This window comes from Xenopus tropicalis, chromosome 1, assembly GCF_000004195.4.
Source record: "Xenopus tropicalis strain Nigerian chromosome 1, UCB_Xtro_10.0, whole genome shotgun sequence".
NCBI lineage: Eukaryota > Metazoa > Chordata > Amphibia > Anura > Pipidae > Xenopus > Xenopus tropicalis.
In genome coordinates, this window is record NC_030677.2 from 96470742 (window position 1) to 96488697 (window position 17956).

The 17956-nt window shown below is 36.4% G+C and overlaps 1 protein-coding gene across 4 annotated transcripts in view; it reads left to right on the plus strand.

Annotated features, from left to right (window-relative positions):
• Positions 1 to 17956, plus strand: part of psd3 (pleckstrin and Sec7 domain containing 3) — a 218084-nt gene that overhangs the window by 105530 nt on the left and 94598 nt on the right. For all 4 annotated transcript variants that reach the window (XM_031904174.1, XM_002934005.5, XM_031904183.1 and 1 more), the window contains 4 exons: positions 2996 to 3190; positions 3904 to 3984; positions 5244 to 5356; positions 9965 to 10023. In XM_031904174.1, coding sequence (XP_031760034.1) covers positions 2996 to 3190; positions 3904 to 3984; positions 5244 to 5356; positions 9965 to 10023 — 448 coding nt within the window. The remainder of the gene's footprint in view (positions 1 to 2995; positions 3191 to 3903; positions 3985 to 5243; positions 5357 to 9964; positions 10024 to 17956) is intronic.

Here is a 17956-nt window from a genome sequence, read left to right on the forward strand (position 1 = left end):
GTTTCATCTTCTGAAGTCGTCTAAAGTTTCCTGCAATGGATGTAGCCAAGATTTAACCACATGCAACTAGTCTCTCTGAGTGGCATTTCCTTTAATTGTATGTATGTATGTATGTATATCTTTATTTATAAAGCACTACTTATGTACGCAGCGCTGTACAGTAGGCTGGAATATGGCTAGAATCAATCTCTTGCACCTGAATGAAGTGCACATCAATGTCTATTTTTGGGCATCTGACCGTTTCCCCCTGTATATATTAAACTATGTGATTGAAAGCCATAAAATACTCTGCCTGGTTTATATTCTATGGGTTGGGGCAGCACAGTTCTTGGTGTTCAAAGTTGTTGGTGGGCAGACTTTTTTTAAAGTGGATGTATTTTTCTGTGCATCTGCGTCATAAATATTTTACAAGGATGTTTCATTTGACTCATACCTCTAAAAACTTGCATGTCTGATATTCAAATATATGACTTCAAGTGACTGTCACACATATAAACCGCTGTAGCTTAGAGTGCCATTTGACTTCTGGTTCCTCCTTCAAAAAGTAAAAAAAAAAAAAAAGCTCCCTGCATTAGGTCTGGAATGTTGATGCATACCACAGACTGGAATTTGTGGCTCTTAATTCTGCAAGTAAGAGCTCCTTAGAAATACACTTTTGTAAATGAAAAGTCATATCAAATATTAAATAAGATTCAGAATTGCACAGATGCACTGGACTCATTTTTGTAAACCCCAAATAACTGCCAGAATAAAATTTTTACTCCATTGTTAGCTAAACTTGGTTATTTGTGCACACCCTTACTTATCTAAATCTATTGGGTTTTGGAGACATGTCTCAAAGCATTTACATTTGATATAGTAGTATTTGAGATATGAATTAAAAGAAATGTGTGTTGTTATACACACAGGGGATGATTCCCTTGCAATCACCATGTTTGGGGTACAGGCTAAAAATAGCAGAGAGTGCTCTGATCCAATTGTTTTGGAAGGTCCTAATGCATCTAATTTACATCATGGTCTGTGATTAACAGAATTAAAGTATGCAAAGCATTGTGAGAAATTCAGTTTTTGCTGGAGGAAAGCTGATTGTTTTAGAGTTGCACATACAGTGGAGGAAATAATTATTTGACCCCTCACTGATTTTGTAAGTTTGTCCAATGACAAAGAAATGAAAAGTCTTAGAACAGTATCATTTCAATGGTAGGTTTATTTTAACAGTGGCAGATAGCACATCAAAAGGAAAATCGAAAAAATAACTTTAAATAAAAGATAGCAACTGATTTGCATTTCATTGAGTGAAATAAGTTTTTGAACCCCTACCAACCATTAAGAGTTCTGGCTCCCACAGAGTGGTTAGACACTTCTACTCAATTAGTCAACCTCATTAAGGACACCTGTCTTAACTAGTCACCTGTATAAAAGACACCTGTCCACAGAATCAATCAATCAAGCAGACTCCAAACTCTCCAACATGGGAAAGACCAAAGAGCTGTCCAAGGATGTCAGAGACAAAATTGTAGACCTGCACAAGGCTGGAATGGGCTACAAAACCATTAGCAAGAAGCTGGGAGAGAAGGTGACAACTGTTGGTGCGATTGTTCGAAAATGGAAGGAGCACAAAATGACCATCAATCGACCTCGCTCTGGGGCTCCACGCAAGATCTCACCTCATGGGGTGTCAATGATTCTGAGAAAGGTGAAAAAGCATCCTAGAACTACACGGGAGGAGTTAGTTAATGACCTCAAATTAGCAGGGACCACAGTCACCAAGAAAACCATTGGAAACACATTACACCGCAATGGATTAAAATCCTGCAGGGCTCGCAAGGTCCCCCTGCTCAAGAAGGCACATGTGCAGGCCCGTCTGAAGTTTGCCAATGAACACCTGAATGATTCTGTGAGTGACTGGGAGAAGGTGCTGTGGTCTGATGAGACCAAAATAGAGCTCTTTGGCATTAACTCAACTCGCTGTGTTTGGAGGAAGAAAAATGCTGCCTATGACCCCCAAAACACCGTCCCCACCGTCAAGCATGGGGGTGGAAACATTTTGCTTTGGGGGTGTTTTTCTGCTAAGGGCACAGGACAACTTATTCGCATTAACGGGAAAATGGACGGAGCCATGTATCGTGAAATCCTGAACGACAACCTCCTTCCCTCTGCCAGGAAACTGAAAATGGGTCGTGGATGGGTGTTCCAGCACGACAATGACCCAAAACATACAGCAAAGGCAACAAAGGAGTGGCTCAAGAAGAAGCACATTAAGGTCATGGAGTGGCCTAGTCAGTCTCCGGACCTTAATCCAATAGAAAACCTATGGAGGGAGCTCAAGCTCAGAGTTGCACAGAGACAGCCTCGAAACCTTAGGGATTTAGAGATGATCTGCAAAGAGGAGTGGACCAACATTCCTCCTAAAATGTGCGCAAACTTGGTCATCAATTACAAGAAACGTTTGACCTCTGTGCTTGCAAACAAGGGTTTTTCCACTAAGTATTAAGTCTTTTTTTGTTAGAGGGTTCAAAAACTTATTTCACTCAATGAAATGCAAATCAGTTGCTATCTTTTATTTAAAGTTATTTTTTCGATTTTCCTTTTGGTGTGCTATCTGCCACTGTTAAAATAAACCTACCATTGAAATGATACTGTTCTGAGACTTTTCATTTCTTTGTCATTGGACAAACTTACAAAATCAGTGAGGGGTTAAATAATTATTTCCTCCACTGTAGTAATAACAAGCACTGCAGAGAATTGAAAGGCAGACACATTTTGCTATTAATAGTGAATACATTTAACAATAGTTTACAATAGTTGAAAATTAGGAATTAATATATATTTGAAAGTTTCTGAAAATACTGTATATTTGTTAAACATAAAATGTTTGAGTCTACAGCTCCTTTTTTTATTCAGTATTTAATTTATTAATAACAGAATTCACTTTACTTTGTAATAATAGAGTTTGAGTTTTAACATTATTTCTTCTTTTATGTTTACGCTGTAGTGATGTGGGTTTGTGCAGCAAAGATTTAGAAGCCTCTTGTGACATGGGCAGCACTGAAATCCTTGAAAAAGGAAGCACTGAAAACCTTAGCAATGGGACCAATAGTAACAAACAAGCTGCTAAACGTCTGGCTAAACGCCTCTACCACTTGGATGGATTTAAACGCTCCGATGTAGCAAAGCACTTAGGAAAAAAGTAAGTAAGGACATGGCAATTAGATAGGTATGGTAGCCAGCATGACTGTTTTTTTGAGGCATTTACAGTACTTGTCAAAGGTATTAAGCATCTTGTGAATGATTTGAGCAAAGGGGCATTCAAGAGCACATCAACTTACTGTCAGTTCAACATTCACTATTAGGACTTCAGTATAGGGGATCAAAGAGTTGCACCTAATGAGGAAAAGAGTGGGGGCAAGGTACATAGTGGGCAAAAAGTCCCCAGTGCTTTATGTCTTTTTCAAGCATTTTGCACCACGTCCACTGTGTTTGTAAATGAACCTTTGTGCATTATTGGTTTTGAACAGATAAATATAAGGCACTTTTACAGAAGGTGGTTCATTCCTCAATCAAAATAATGGAACAGCTTAGAATCTCCAGTTTTTCAGCCTTGAACCACAGGCTTCTCTTAAAATAATCATATGAATATTTTCCTTTTTTTTTGAAGGAAGAAATAAATATTTGTAAAAAAGAACAAGAAAGACAAAAATATTATATATTCTACATGAACACACAATAAGTGTGTTGTCTTAACATTGTTTTTTTACACTATAATTTTTAACTCAAACTTCATTGTAATTGTATCCTTTAGATGTTTTAATCATTGCTATTAAATGAACCATAAAGAAGCAAAATATAATTAACTAATTGCTTTGCTTACCATATCATTTACTTATGTTATTTTTCATACAGCAATGACTTCAGCAAAATTGTGGCAGAAGAGTATCTCAAATTTTTCGATTTCACGGGACTGACTCTGGATCAATCACTCAGGTACTGCTGGATTGAAGTGTAGTAAAAAAAAGTTTTAGTAAAAAAAAATTGTTGTCTCACAGTTGAAGGTTCCTTACATTTGAACACGCTAGGGCCAGCTTTATCAGGAGCCAGTTAACCTGTCTGTCTGTTTTTTGAGTATGGGAGATGCCCATGAAAGAATTGTGATTGGCTATTTGGACTGCTGGCCTGCAGGAGGCTCTTCTTGGAGTAAAACAGTGTCTCTATGTTTCCAAAACTTGCCTCCTAGCCACAAATTTAAAAATGGGCACCTACTTTAAGGCTACTGGCAGCAACATCATAGGGCATGGTAAGCAACATGTTGCTCACACGCCACTGGTTGGGGATCACTGCCATAGACTCCTCTTCTATTCATCTTTTAGTCTGTTATTCAAACCACTGCCTGATTGCTAGGTTAAAGGAGGAGGAAAGTAATTTTGGCATTTTACGCTATATCTATTCAGCAGAAAGCTTTACAATACCTGAGTAAAGAGCCCTAGTTATAGAGCCCTAGAGCCCAGTTATAGCTGTTAGAGGCTCAGTTCACACATTCCTAAGGGAGGGGGCAGTGAGTTCTTATGCATGCTTATGGGAGGGGGAGCAGGAGAAGGGAGGGGGAGAGAGGAAAGAACTGAGCAGACTCGTGCCCCAAACCTCAAGCAGCCCTAAAAGAGAGGAAGTCTGATACCGAAGAACATGTTCACAATAGAGGAAACAAGAAATCCTGTGTTTCTTTTCATAGAGGACTCAGTACAGCGTTTCTGTGAGTGCTTATGGCTGTATTTACATAAACCTTTCTGATAAAGCTTACTTAGTTTTTACCCTTCCTTCTCCTTTAATTTAGACCCTAGCACCCAGATAGCTGGATCCTAGCAACCAGATGTAAGAATGGAGGGGCTGCTCGACAATTGGCTGAATAATTTAAAAACACAAAAAAGGACTAACTGCAAATCGTCTTAGGATATTACTCTCTACATCATTATTTGTGTAAAAGGAATTATCTTTCCTGGCAATTGGAGGTTGCATTGCCTTGTAAAAATGTCCCTATGGAGCCCTGCTGAGTGCTATCCAATAACTTTACTAATTATTTCCTTCTGTGATGGACATTCTATATGAGACATTTTAGTCTCAGATTATTTTACATTTTACTTGTTCAATCATTTCTGAAATAGTACATGTGTTATATAACTTTATGTGCAATGTGCAACTGATTGTTAGTGTAATGACAATACTGTATAAATGTGTGTTTAATTTTGCAGAATTTTCTTTAAAGCTTTTTCACTCATTGGGGAAACTCAGGAAAGGGAGAGGGTATTGGTCCATTTCTCCAACAGATACTTTCTGTGCAATCCAAACAGCATCTCTTCTATAGGTATGTACATTCTGTTCAGGATTATGCAATTACCACTGTTTCAACAGCTGCTAGCATTTTTACAGGTGGTAGATAATGAATAGCCTAGCTCTGGTACTTTGAAAACCTACATGTATTTTATTAATTCTATAAGAATGAAGGATTCTTCTATAGAAATGTCTGTCATTTAAGACATAATTGAAAGTTCCTTTGTAATGACAGAATTGAATTACATTTTGTAAATAGTCAAAACTATATACAACAGTGTACCAGAGTGTAAGAGAAACCCAAGTTTATTACTGTATATTTGCAAGGTCAGCCAGTATAGAGATTGTTACATTGTTACCATTACTCAGAGATACCATTGCATTATGGATCAATTAAAAAACTGCAGAGAAGTGTTTCTGTGATTATTAAATTTATGCCATTTATATTTATCAATGAAGTTCAACTTTAAACCCTTTATAGCTACCATAGGCCTGTAAACGTGTTCTCAGTTACTACCTCAAATGTAGTTAAAATAGATATGTTTAAATCCTGGCTTTTTTAAGCAGTCACAGCTTGGAGCTAGACAGCCCTGTGCTAAGTAGAATGGTTCTCAGGGCTGAGCACAGTATAGACTGAAATCATTTGGCTAAAACTAAAAACTGACCATATATCTTCATAGTACAACACTTAAATGGACCACACCGTATTTTTATAGGTCCTGTTAAATGCTGTACTATATTTTATAGTGTGATTATAAATATCCTAAATTATACTCATAAACGGTGCTTAGTGATGTCATTGGTTATAATTAATGCTAAGTGATGTAATTTTTGTCACATGACTCACGGAAACTTATGTATTATAATAAATAATTTGCCCTTGTTGTAAAATATGAGGATATTAGAAGCCACTTAGGCATCATGCCTTCATATAGCCACGGAACTCCTTTTTATACCCTTATATTTTACAATGGGGTACATTATTCCCTACGCATTTGACACTGTTGTTACTATCACTCAAGCAGCAGTTTTTGCATGAGAGCTTATGCTTTATGTGCAAGTTTGTAAATTAAGCAGAAAAAACATTTATTATTCCCCTGAAAAATGCAATGTTTGGTTTACAGAATTAGTGACCTTCATCAGGGTTGTATAAATGACATTTGTTTTGTTCACAAATCCCTTGGGATGTCAATATTTTATGGATTTTTCAATGAACTAACACATGGTATATTAGAGTCCACAGCTGTTGAGTGCAGTACAGTAACAGAAATTACTTTATGCAACTTTTATGTATTTTTATAATAATGTATATCACTAGGTACCAAAATAAAACATCCTAATTATGCCAGGGGTCCACTGAACAGTTTGATTGATGTGTATAGGACTACCAAAGTATTTGGCAATTAGAAATCCCAAAATTAAATAAATGCATACAAATTCTCCTGAATTCTCAAAGAATTATGCTTTCCACAGAAAATCGTATATTTTTGGAAAGAACACATTCAGCTAAATCCAAAATGGGTGACCATGGTTTTCTATTCCAGCTACTGATCACAGATCATTCCTAAAATTAGCAGTTTTGCTGAAATAACTGAACATTGCCTCAAAGCTTCTACTTCCCAGCATCTTATCTCCCACATATCATTAGGTGCCAAGATAAAATATAATAAATATGAATTCCAAGGCTATATTGAACAGTTATATGCCCATTGCGCATAGGATTACCAAAGTATCTGGCATGTAGAGACCCCAAAATATATACATATTTCATGGCGTATATTTTAACTACCAAAACAACAAACTGTCCTATTTGTGGTAAAAGTGGAAAGTAAGTAAGTGGATGCCAGACAACCTCATATTTTTAGAAAGTACACATACTGCCAAATCCAAAATGGTCAAATATGTACTGCAAAAGCACCAAATAGCAAAACTATGCTGCAAAAGTAATTTCTGAAGATTGCCTTTTACCCCATCATGTTGTAATGTACAGGTATAGGATCCCTTAATCCAGAATGCTCGGGACCATAGGTATTCCGTATAAGGGTTCTTTCCGTAATTTGGATCTCCATACCTTAAGTCTACCAAAAAAACATTAATTAAACCCAATAGGACTATTTTGCATCCAAAAAGGATTATTTATATCTTAGTTGGGATCAATTACAAGGTACTGCTTTATTACTACAGAGAAAAAGGAAATCAGTTGTAAAATTCTGAATTATTTGATTAATTGGAGTCTATGGGAGACAGGCTTTCCGTAGAGACAGGCTTTCCGTAATTCAGAGCTTTCTGGATAACGGGTTTCCGGATAAGGAATCCCATACCTGTACCAGAAAAACATCCTAAATATGAATGCCAGGGGTATTCTGAACTGTCAGAAGCCAGGTATGCACAGATTTACCAAACTATGTAGTGTGTAAAGACCCACAATTCAAAGTATGTGTAGGAATTTTCATGGCTGACACTCTGGCTGCTGCAAAATGAGCATCCTCTATGCATATTATGTTTCATCCAACCCCCCTAACAGTACAAAGACCCTAGAAAACCATATGATTTCAGTACAAAGTACAAATTCTGCTGTATCCAAAATGGGTAAATATGTTTTTCTATTGCATTTTACCCTATTATATGCCCAACATTTCATAACATGCCAACATAAAACATCCTAAATATTAAAGCAAAAATAAAAAAATAACTATACTAAGAAAAATACTCAAATCAGTGCATTTTTGCCTAGTACTGTTTTACAGGCACAAACAAGCAATCAGCACATGTGCAGACTAAAAATGCAAAAAATTCCTTATAATGCAAAAAAAAACGAAATATGGCATATAATCACCAAAATAACACGCAAAACTATTGCACAGTGTGATTAGTGAAAACTCTACCCATAATGACAGTAAAACATTTTAGGCCAAAAAAACATGATGCAGTAAACTAAAACAACTAAAACTGTGTGTGTACACTTAGCAAACTGTGCATATGTAAGTATGTGTAAGCGCTGTGAATGAGAGAAACCCACTCATCCCCAAAGAAATGTATGTGGTGTATATGTAAGTATGTATAAGTGTGTGTTTGGCACTTACAAGGAAGACAGGGAAGGCTTCAGCAGCAGGAGGAAGTTGCCATCAATGCTCAGGATCCCGGGTCAGCAATAGTAGGGGGCACAGGAATACAGGCAGAAGCAGACATGTAGTTTCCACTGGTCAACTACTGCCTAGGGGCCCCAGGGCAATCATGCTCAAGGACCTGCTTGTTCACCACTTCTGCTTGTTGCATAGTTGGCTAGGGAACAAGCTGGAAATAAAGTAGAAGATTTAAAGACAATTCTTCCTTCCCCACCTGGAAGTGCTGCAGAAGTAGAAACTACAATCTGTGGCACTGCAGTCTTTTTATTCACGGAATGTAGATTCTACATTCTGTGGCACTTAAAGGGTTAAAATAATGTTTTTTTTATATTTTAGCAAATTATATGACACCAATTAAACTGAATTGAGTGGTGGTAAATGGAACATTTTCTAATTGGACCAGTGTGGTTAGTGGAGTACTGCAGGGGTCAGTCCTTGGTCCTTTGCTTTTTAACTTGTTTATTAATGACGTGGAGGTGGGCATAGACAGTACTGTTTCTATTTTTGCTGATGACACTATATTGTGCAAAACTATAAGTTCCATGCAGGATGCTGCTGCTTTGCAGAGCGATTTGAAAAAATTGGAAAACTGGGCAGCAAACTGGAAAATGAGGTTCAATGTTGATAAGTGCAAAGTTATGCACTTTGGTAGAAATAATATAAACACAAACTATTTACTGAATGGTAGTTTGTTGGGGGTATCCTTAATGGAGAAGGATCTAGGGGTTTTTGTAGATAACAAGTTGTCTAATTCCAGTCATTCTGTGGCTACTAAAGCAAATAAAGTGCTGTCTTGTGTAAAAAAGGGCATTGACTCTAGGGATGAGAACATAATTTTGCCCCTTTATAGGTCCTTGGTAAGGCCTCACCTTGAGTATGCAGTGCAGTTTTGGGCTCCAGTCCTTAAGAAGGATATTAATGAGCTGGAGAGAGTGCAGAGACATGCAACTAAACTGGTAAAGGGGATGGAAGATTTAAGCTATGAGGTTAGACTGTCGAGGTTGGGGTTGTTTTCTCTGGAAAAGAGGTGCTTGCGAGGGGACATGATTACTCTGTACAAGTACATTAGAGGGGATTATAGGAAGATAGGGTATGTTCTTTTTTCCCATAAAAACGATCAACGCACCAGAGGTCACCCCTTTAGATTAAAGGAACGGAGCTTCCATTTGAAGCAGTGTAGGTGGTTTTTCACGGTGAGGGCAGTGAGGTTGGGGAATGCCTTTCCTAGTGATGTGGTAATGGCAGATTCTGTTAATGCCTTTAAGAGGGGCCTGGATGAGTTCTTGAACAATCAGAATATTCAAGGATACTAATATCTACAGTTAGTATTAGTGGTTGTATATATAGTTTATGTATGTGAGTGTAAAGATTGGTAGGTGTGGGTTGTGTGTGCTGGGTTTACTTGGATGGGTTGAACTTGATGGACTCTGGTCTTTTTTCAACCCTATGTAACTATGAATTTATTGGCAAACTACTGACAATATTATATTTTAATTTTTTTCCCCTGTTTTTTATAGATGGAGTGCATTGTCTCACCTGTGCAATAATGCTTCTTAACACAGACTTGCATGGACATGTAAGTATTCCTGTGCTGTACCACAATTGGAATTCACTCTGAGGTGTCCTTTGCCAAAAATAAATTTTCAGATTTCAAAATTTGTTTAAGGCTAAATATAAAGGTAGTTTATGTTATACCTTTACCTATGTTATACATACACTAGCCAACATCTCCATTAAATGAACAGTTTACAGATCTGTGTTTGTCAGCTGACAATAGTTAAAAAATCATTACTTTATCTTTTAATAATTGACTAAATTACATTGACTAATTATAGCACAGATGCCAGTTTTTTAGTAGTCACCTTCTCAAATTGTTCAGACCTCTATTATATTCACTGTATAAATGAATAGGAGTATGAATGTGGCACTGAGGGCTACATTAAGGGCAAAAGCTTATAACTAACAGATCTGAGAAATCCACCTACTGGAAAACTGCTGCCAGAAGAATATAAACTTAATTTACTGTATATATATATATATGGAGTGTACATATATGATGTGTGTCAGGAAAAACAACCTGCGCCTGACCCTAAACAGCAAAATGTTGCCATTGTAAAACTGTACCCAACCCATACCAGTGTCTTCCTGTTCTGTATGCTACTTCTGCACATACCTCTGGTTTGGAGAAGAAATCTTGAGAGCACTAAAGGAGTGTACTTCTTCACTCTGACCCTAACCCAAATTTCAACAAAATGTCCTGGCATTCTCCATGTGTTGCCACATCTGGGAATATTTTGACAACCAGTGATATGATTCCTTTGTATTGTGTAGGGCTAATTGAATTCTGCAAGCAGTGTAAATACAAGCCACTTAACTGACTTCAAGGGGAAATCCAAAATATGCCTGTAAAACATTACATGTATGGGACCTGTTATCCAGAATGCTCGGGACCTGGGGGTTTTCTGGATAAGGGATCTTTCTGTAATTTGAATCTTTATAACTTAAGTCTGCTAAAAATCATTTAAATATTAAACAAACCTAATCGGCTTGTTTTGCCTCCAATAAGGATTAATTATACCTTAGTTGGGATCAAGTACATGCTTCTGTTTTATTATTACAGAGAAAAAGGAAATCATTTTTAAAAATTTTCATTATTTGCTTATAATGGAGTCTATGGCAGGTGGCCTTTCCATAATTCGGAACTTTCTGGATAATGGGTTTCCAGATAAGGGATCCCATACCTGTACATTATACTTTATATTACATCCTATAATAGTTATTATGTTAAAACTAAAATATAAAATAATTGTTGTGTGCTTTAAAATGTGTCATGCTATATACTGTAAATTAAACACAACAATAATAATTGGGTTTGTTAGAAGGGAATAAGCAAGATATTAAATGGCACTCCCAAAAAGACACACAAAACGGTGCACATACTTTCATGGCCACTCTGCTTGCTGCCAGGTTATTTTACAAACTTAATATAGTATGGTAGACCAAATTTCTTAATTTAAAACTACCTTTCCAATATTGTCCCTTTCCTTGTACAGGTATGGGATCCATTATCCAGAAAGCTCCAAATTGCAGGAAGTAAATCTCTTATAGCGTCCATTATAATCAAATAATTCAGTTTTTTAAAAATTATTTTCTTCATTCTTCATCTGTAATAATAAAACAGTACCTTATACATGATCCCAACTAAGATATAATTCATCCTTATTGGTGAAAAAACAATTCTTTCTGGTTTATTTAGTGTTTACATGATTTTTTAGCAGACTTAAGGTATGAAGAGCCAAATTACAGAAAGACCCCATCTGGAAAACCCCAGGTCCCAAACATTCTTAATAACAGGTCGCATACCAGTACAAGCAATAGCTGTTATTGGTTCTGACCACAACCCGGTAACATCACTCCACACTACACCCACTTGTCCATATTTTTAAACAGTTCCAACTTTATTAAAAACAAGCAATAAAGCTGGCCTCCATGCTGCACAACAGTAGATTTTTTGCCTTTTTCCCTCAATGGAATCTTTTATGGGGTTTTTGCTTGATGTCATCAAAAGGAAGGAAATTAGTCAGATAGGATAGATTTTAGAGGAGATAATGTAGATCATGCACCATAGAAAAAACAGTGTCTATCCAAAAATAAAAGGGATACTTAGGGGCCTATTTATAATGCTGTGTAAAATAAAATTCACTGAAAAAATGGTGTAAAAAGCTGTTTAAAATAAACGGAGAAGTTCCCCGTCAGAATGTTGTTATTTTACACTGTTATTTTACGTAAGTTCTGGTGGATGAAAAAACTGCGCCCTTTTTATGCAGTAAAGCCTGCCAATGCGTGGCGAATTTTGTCGCTGTTTTTTACACTGCATAATAAATCTGCCCCTTAATGTATCAATTAACAATTACAATGACAATTGTAAAACCAGTTTTCAGATTGATTAGGTTCAAATTTAGCACAGATTTACAGTCTACATGTGTAGTTGCAATCACACAATTTTACACATAGTGGTCCCATGAAAAAAGCAAGGTACTTGTGTCCAGAGGTTGTCCTTTTGCTTAAAGGGGGCATGTCACACAGACATGAAAAATTGTGTAATAAAATTCCTTTTCAAATTAAATATGAAACACCAATATTTATTTTTTAAAAACATCCATGTCTGTTAGAAAAGTATTTGTCAATCATGTATTGCCTGCCACAAATTGGGCGTGGGCATCAAGTTCCCCATTCTGGCACATAAACAAGATTTTGGTATGATGATGGAAAGCTTGTCTTAATAACGTTGTTCACAAAATGGCCCTGTTTACTTGCTGTGATTGTGAAATTAGTAAAATAAATTTATTTTGCTTGACTAACATGATAGAAATAGATTTTGAATAATTTCTTAGGGTGACAGTTCCCCTTTAAGCGTTTTGCGCTACTGGGTCCATCCCCCACCCTCTTGCAAATTGCATAGTGCACCTATTGCCACATCTACCACCACCTCAAAGGTTCGCACAGCTGACTGTATCAGATAACACAGCAAATCTGCAACAGATGTCAATGCCAAAAATTACTCCAACTAGAAAATTGTCAACAGGCACATTAGTACCCTGCAGTGGCAGTTATATGGAATTGTAGGCAAATACAAAAAATATATATCAACTTGTGCCTAAAATTGCACTGTGCACACTGTACTTGAGCTTGTAAATGAGCCCTTAGGATTGAATGCCTGAATTATGGTCACATTTCACTTTGATATAATTCAGGCATCAATTCCCAAAATTATTAGAATGTCTGGCACCTGATATATTAATGCTTGATGCAATTTTCAATTCTAGCTTTCCATTTCTTTTTAAATTAACTCTGACATTAGGTTTTTTTTGGTACTTCAAACATAGCCTGTGAACTGAATTAGAGAGTCCAAAGAATATTCATGGGAAGTGGTCAAGTTAGAATCTAATAATGTGAGCTGTTATATTTTTTGAAACAGGTTAGCCTGTATACCATTAAATAATTAAATTCTGTCAAGGCATATTAAGGCTTTTTAATTAGCAAGTGAAGAATTGGGTTACCTGTGAATGCTAATTTTCTGTATTTTTCTTTATTCCAATGGATATCTTATTCGTGTTGTTACTTGAAACTTTAGGTGGTAAGTTGACTGCTTGCTATTTTTTTATGTCCCACACATGTCTAAACTAGGAGCATCATAACTGAATTTATTCACCAGTTATTTATCCATCTAAGTGCAACTCAACCTTCAGCTTTCCAAACACCACAAACTGGTGAACGGTTTTTAGTAACCTGCTCTATATTGATTTGATCTATATATTGATCTATATATTGAAGTTGCAATGAAAACAATGACTTTCCCCCCAGTAAACCACAATTTTATGCTTTGGCCGGTTTGGCTTATTGACTAACATAATTCTGTGGTAGTTACAATTTAACTTTTTAAATTACATACCAATTAAAGCTGTATTCTAACTGGTTGCTATACTGCCACAATGCAACTTTACTTTGGTGTGCCTTGTGCAATGTTATTAAATTGGACACATTAAGGGGCACATTCATTAAAGTACAAAAGTCTGATTACTAAAAATTCGTATTTTTTCTAAAGTTTAGAACTTTTGCGTATTTTTCTATGATATTTTTGTTAATTTGTGTGACTTTTTCGTACTATTTGTGTGACAAAATCGTATTTGTCACAACGAGTACGAAAGTTTCGCAATTCATTCAAGCTTCGGTATCCTGACTTTCCTTGGGCCAGGTTGGAGCTGCAGAGTGCCATTGAGTCCTATGGGAGGCTTTGAAAAACATGCACCAAAGGTTCAAAGTCAGAAAGTTTTTTGCGCTGTTTCCGATTGTTAGGATATAAAAATTTTGTAACTTTTGGATTGTACCACGATATTTTCAGATCGTAACATTTCCGCACATCAGAAATTATCGTTAGCTATATGAATTTTCGCAAATCGTACTTTCAAACAATCTTAATTCGTACATTGATAAATGAGCCCCAAAGTGTAATTGTTATGGCAGTGATGGTTAGAACTATATATACAAATAGTTGTATTGCCCCAGAATGACTTTATAAGCTCTATAACACGCAAGTTTGTCTTGTAACAGTAACGTGGGAAATTCCTTTTGTAGCTATATTTGACTTATAGATGCCTAAATGTTTACAAGCTGCATTTCTTACTATTTTCTTACTATCCAGCTTAAGGGTGATAGCACAAGGACATTTTCAGTCACCCACAATAAATCTTTGCTATTGTGGGCAGCAAAAAGTCTCTTGTTTTCTTTTCACCAGCTAACACTGAAATTGCTGATATTGAAACACACAAGGTGTGAAGTTGCCCAAGTTACCTTGCAAGGAAACTTTGGGCTACTTCTAAAAGCTGAATAGCCTTGTATGTTTCCCCACAGGACATGCGGTGCAAAATTGCCCAAAGATTCCTTTGAGGAAACTTTGGGCTACTTCTGAAAGCTGAAACGCCATGTATGTTTTGCCATGTATGTTCAGTGCTAAACGGTGAAAAAGCATTTGCAGTAGATTAGTCACCTGCAGAAGAGGACATATCCTAGTATGCCATTGCTCTAAAGCCTGTTGAATAGAAACATTGTCAGTCTTGTTTTCAAGCAAGCAAAGTTTTAATACAAGTTTGGTAAAGTAAAAAAACTTCAGTGGTAGTAACCATAGGCTAAGGGCCCACGGCGTGGATGATACGCTTTTCTGCATCTGCATTTTGTATGCAAAATGCATGTGTCATATAGCATCACTGACAGGCCTATTATCAGCTTATGTGCAGCTACACAGATTTTGTTGTGAAAATGCATATATTTGCATTTTACAGCAAAATCTGCTCCACTGAGCAGATTTTGCACACAAGCCTATACCCTGACGGTCATTGGAGCTGCATGAAGGAGCAGATGGGAGCCAATCCATTTTTTCTTCACATGTCTAAAAAAACACAGTGTGCTCTTAGCTTTAAATTTTCTGAACCAGAAAGTACAGACAGCAGTTGTGTTATCCATGACGATTTCTCCATCTTATCAGCTACTAGGTGGTGTAAGCAACAGTTTATGTTGCAAGATTAACCACAAAGTAAACCTGAGCCATTGGTTGAGTTGCACTAACTTATTTAAATCCATGTCCACGTGTCTCCTGTTGTTGTCTCCTTCCTTTGAAGTTTGCTTCTCTGAGTCAATACATGAAACTGAAAAATCATTTGCATCAACCATCTTTCTGGCACATGAATTTAATGCAGAAACACACTTTTTGTCACTAATTCCTGAAATATGAAATGTTGAGTGTAACAGTATCTAACATCCAAGGATTAAAAAATATATATATCTGTTGTCATGTATTATTTGGCTGCTGTGATTAAAAATTTTCCAACATTTGGGGGCATTTACATATAAAGTATGAGAAGAGGTTTTCTAAAAGACAATCTTATACTCACAGATCACCTAGAATTACCCTGGCAGTCATTAGGTAACAATGCCACAGATTCTTATAAACTCAGATTTAAATCAAAAAAGTAAGTCAGGCGGAGCACAAAGAATGCAATTATAACCAAAAAAAGCTTTATTGTTATGCCATACATAACTTAACACGGCATAACAATAAAGCTTTTTTGCATTATAATTGCGTTCTTTGTGCTCCCCCTGACTTACTTTCTTTAATTGATGCCTGCAGAGAGTGCAGCTCTATCGTCTTGGAAGTAGATGCATATGGTCTGGAAGGCTCAGTGCAGGGGACCTATCTACGTGATAAACTCAGCTTTACCCTGGTAACCATATTAATAATGTAATAATGTCACATGAATATCCCAGACCTAGGTGTGCCCTTTTAGCCGGCCATGTACAGGCATATAAATACATAAATATAGTATAAATATAATACGAAAATAAAGACACAGATGTAGAAATATTTTGCCCAGGACCTAAATTTAATCCAGGCCACATTATACGTAGCAGGGGTGTCAAACTCAATCACATAAGGTGGCCAAAATCTAAAACACAAGTTAAGTTGCTGGCCAAATTCTTTATTAAGATATACTGGACGGTCAGGAACAGTCACAATGCAGTCAGGCGATTGGTACTGCACAGTCAGGCACAGTCACCAGGGGCCACATTAACAACCACAAGGGCCATATTCGGCCCACAGGCCTTGTGTTTGACACATGCAAAATATAAATAGAATAATGCACAAGGCTCAAAACCAAGGGCTTTAATACATGTCATGGAACTACTAGATTATTTTAATATACTTATTTTACAAGAAGGGTTATATTGTTTTCTTTTTAATACAAGAGTTTTAGTGAGTCAGGGTTCAGATGTTTATTATGTCATTCAGTTGATTATTATGACATGACGAGATTTCTGAACACTATTTTTAAGGCTATATTTTGCTCATCAATACCCCTTCAGCCACATGGTGGTCCTTATTCAGTTCCATGGCCCCCAGCATGTTTTGTCTGTGTGCCTTTATGTCTGAACCCAAGTAAGAAAACATAAACGCACCTTTTACAGTAAAACACTAACACAATTTGCCATAAAACACTTTTATACTAACACAATCACACTTTTTTTTGGGCAGGGAAAATTTTTGCACTCTTACAGCGCACACACACAATACATTACTCAATTTGGCAAATGTATGCACTTTTTATTTAAATGTTCTTTATACAGTGAGACTGGTGAAACCTAAAGTTTGATCACTAATCTTGCAATAATGTTTCTGTTTTGCACTAATAAGGTATAGCTCTATTGTTTGATTATTTGCAAAATCCCTTTGCAGTGTGCTAATCTAGCATCTTTTGAGTGTTAACATTTTAACATCTTATATTTTCACTTTTTTTACATTGTCTTTCTTTTCATAACCATAAAATATTTGTTAGTACAATAAACTGTATTCCTTGTCATCGCTGACTTTTTAATATAATTACTGGAAATGGATTTCTGTTGTAATATGAGTTATGATTTATAGTGCAGAATAAATGTTTTTGACCTTTTTACTGTTAATCCTAATATAATCAAAGCTCCTAGTCATATGCGTAATGTGATTTATCCCTGTTTCTTATGTTCTGCAGGCCCGGAAATGCTAGCTGTGCATGCTAAATTTGTCCATTAGAGGGCAGCATAGCACTTTTATGTGTTGTGTTCAGCAATAAAAAAAAAATCTGATCTATATTTTACAATGTAGATATCTGCAAGAATGAGTGTGTGATCCTTAGCTCCTGACAGCTTGTGCATAAACATTGTTCTTGTGAATAGGATTAGAATCATGCTAGTCATACACTTTTTTTGATGACAAGTGTCTGTTGCATGTTTTAATGAAATAACTGTCTCTTACATGTTGTAAGAAAATGTCCCTGCAGAGAAATCTGTAAGGAGTGATTCTGTTAAAGACTTACAGCTTTGCAAAATGTCACATCCTGATTACATTGGGAGCTGCTGTTTGCATGCAATGTAAAAATCGGCTCTTCATTATGTTTTATTATTCATATAAATTTCAGATT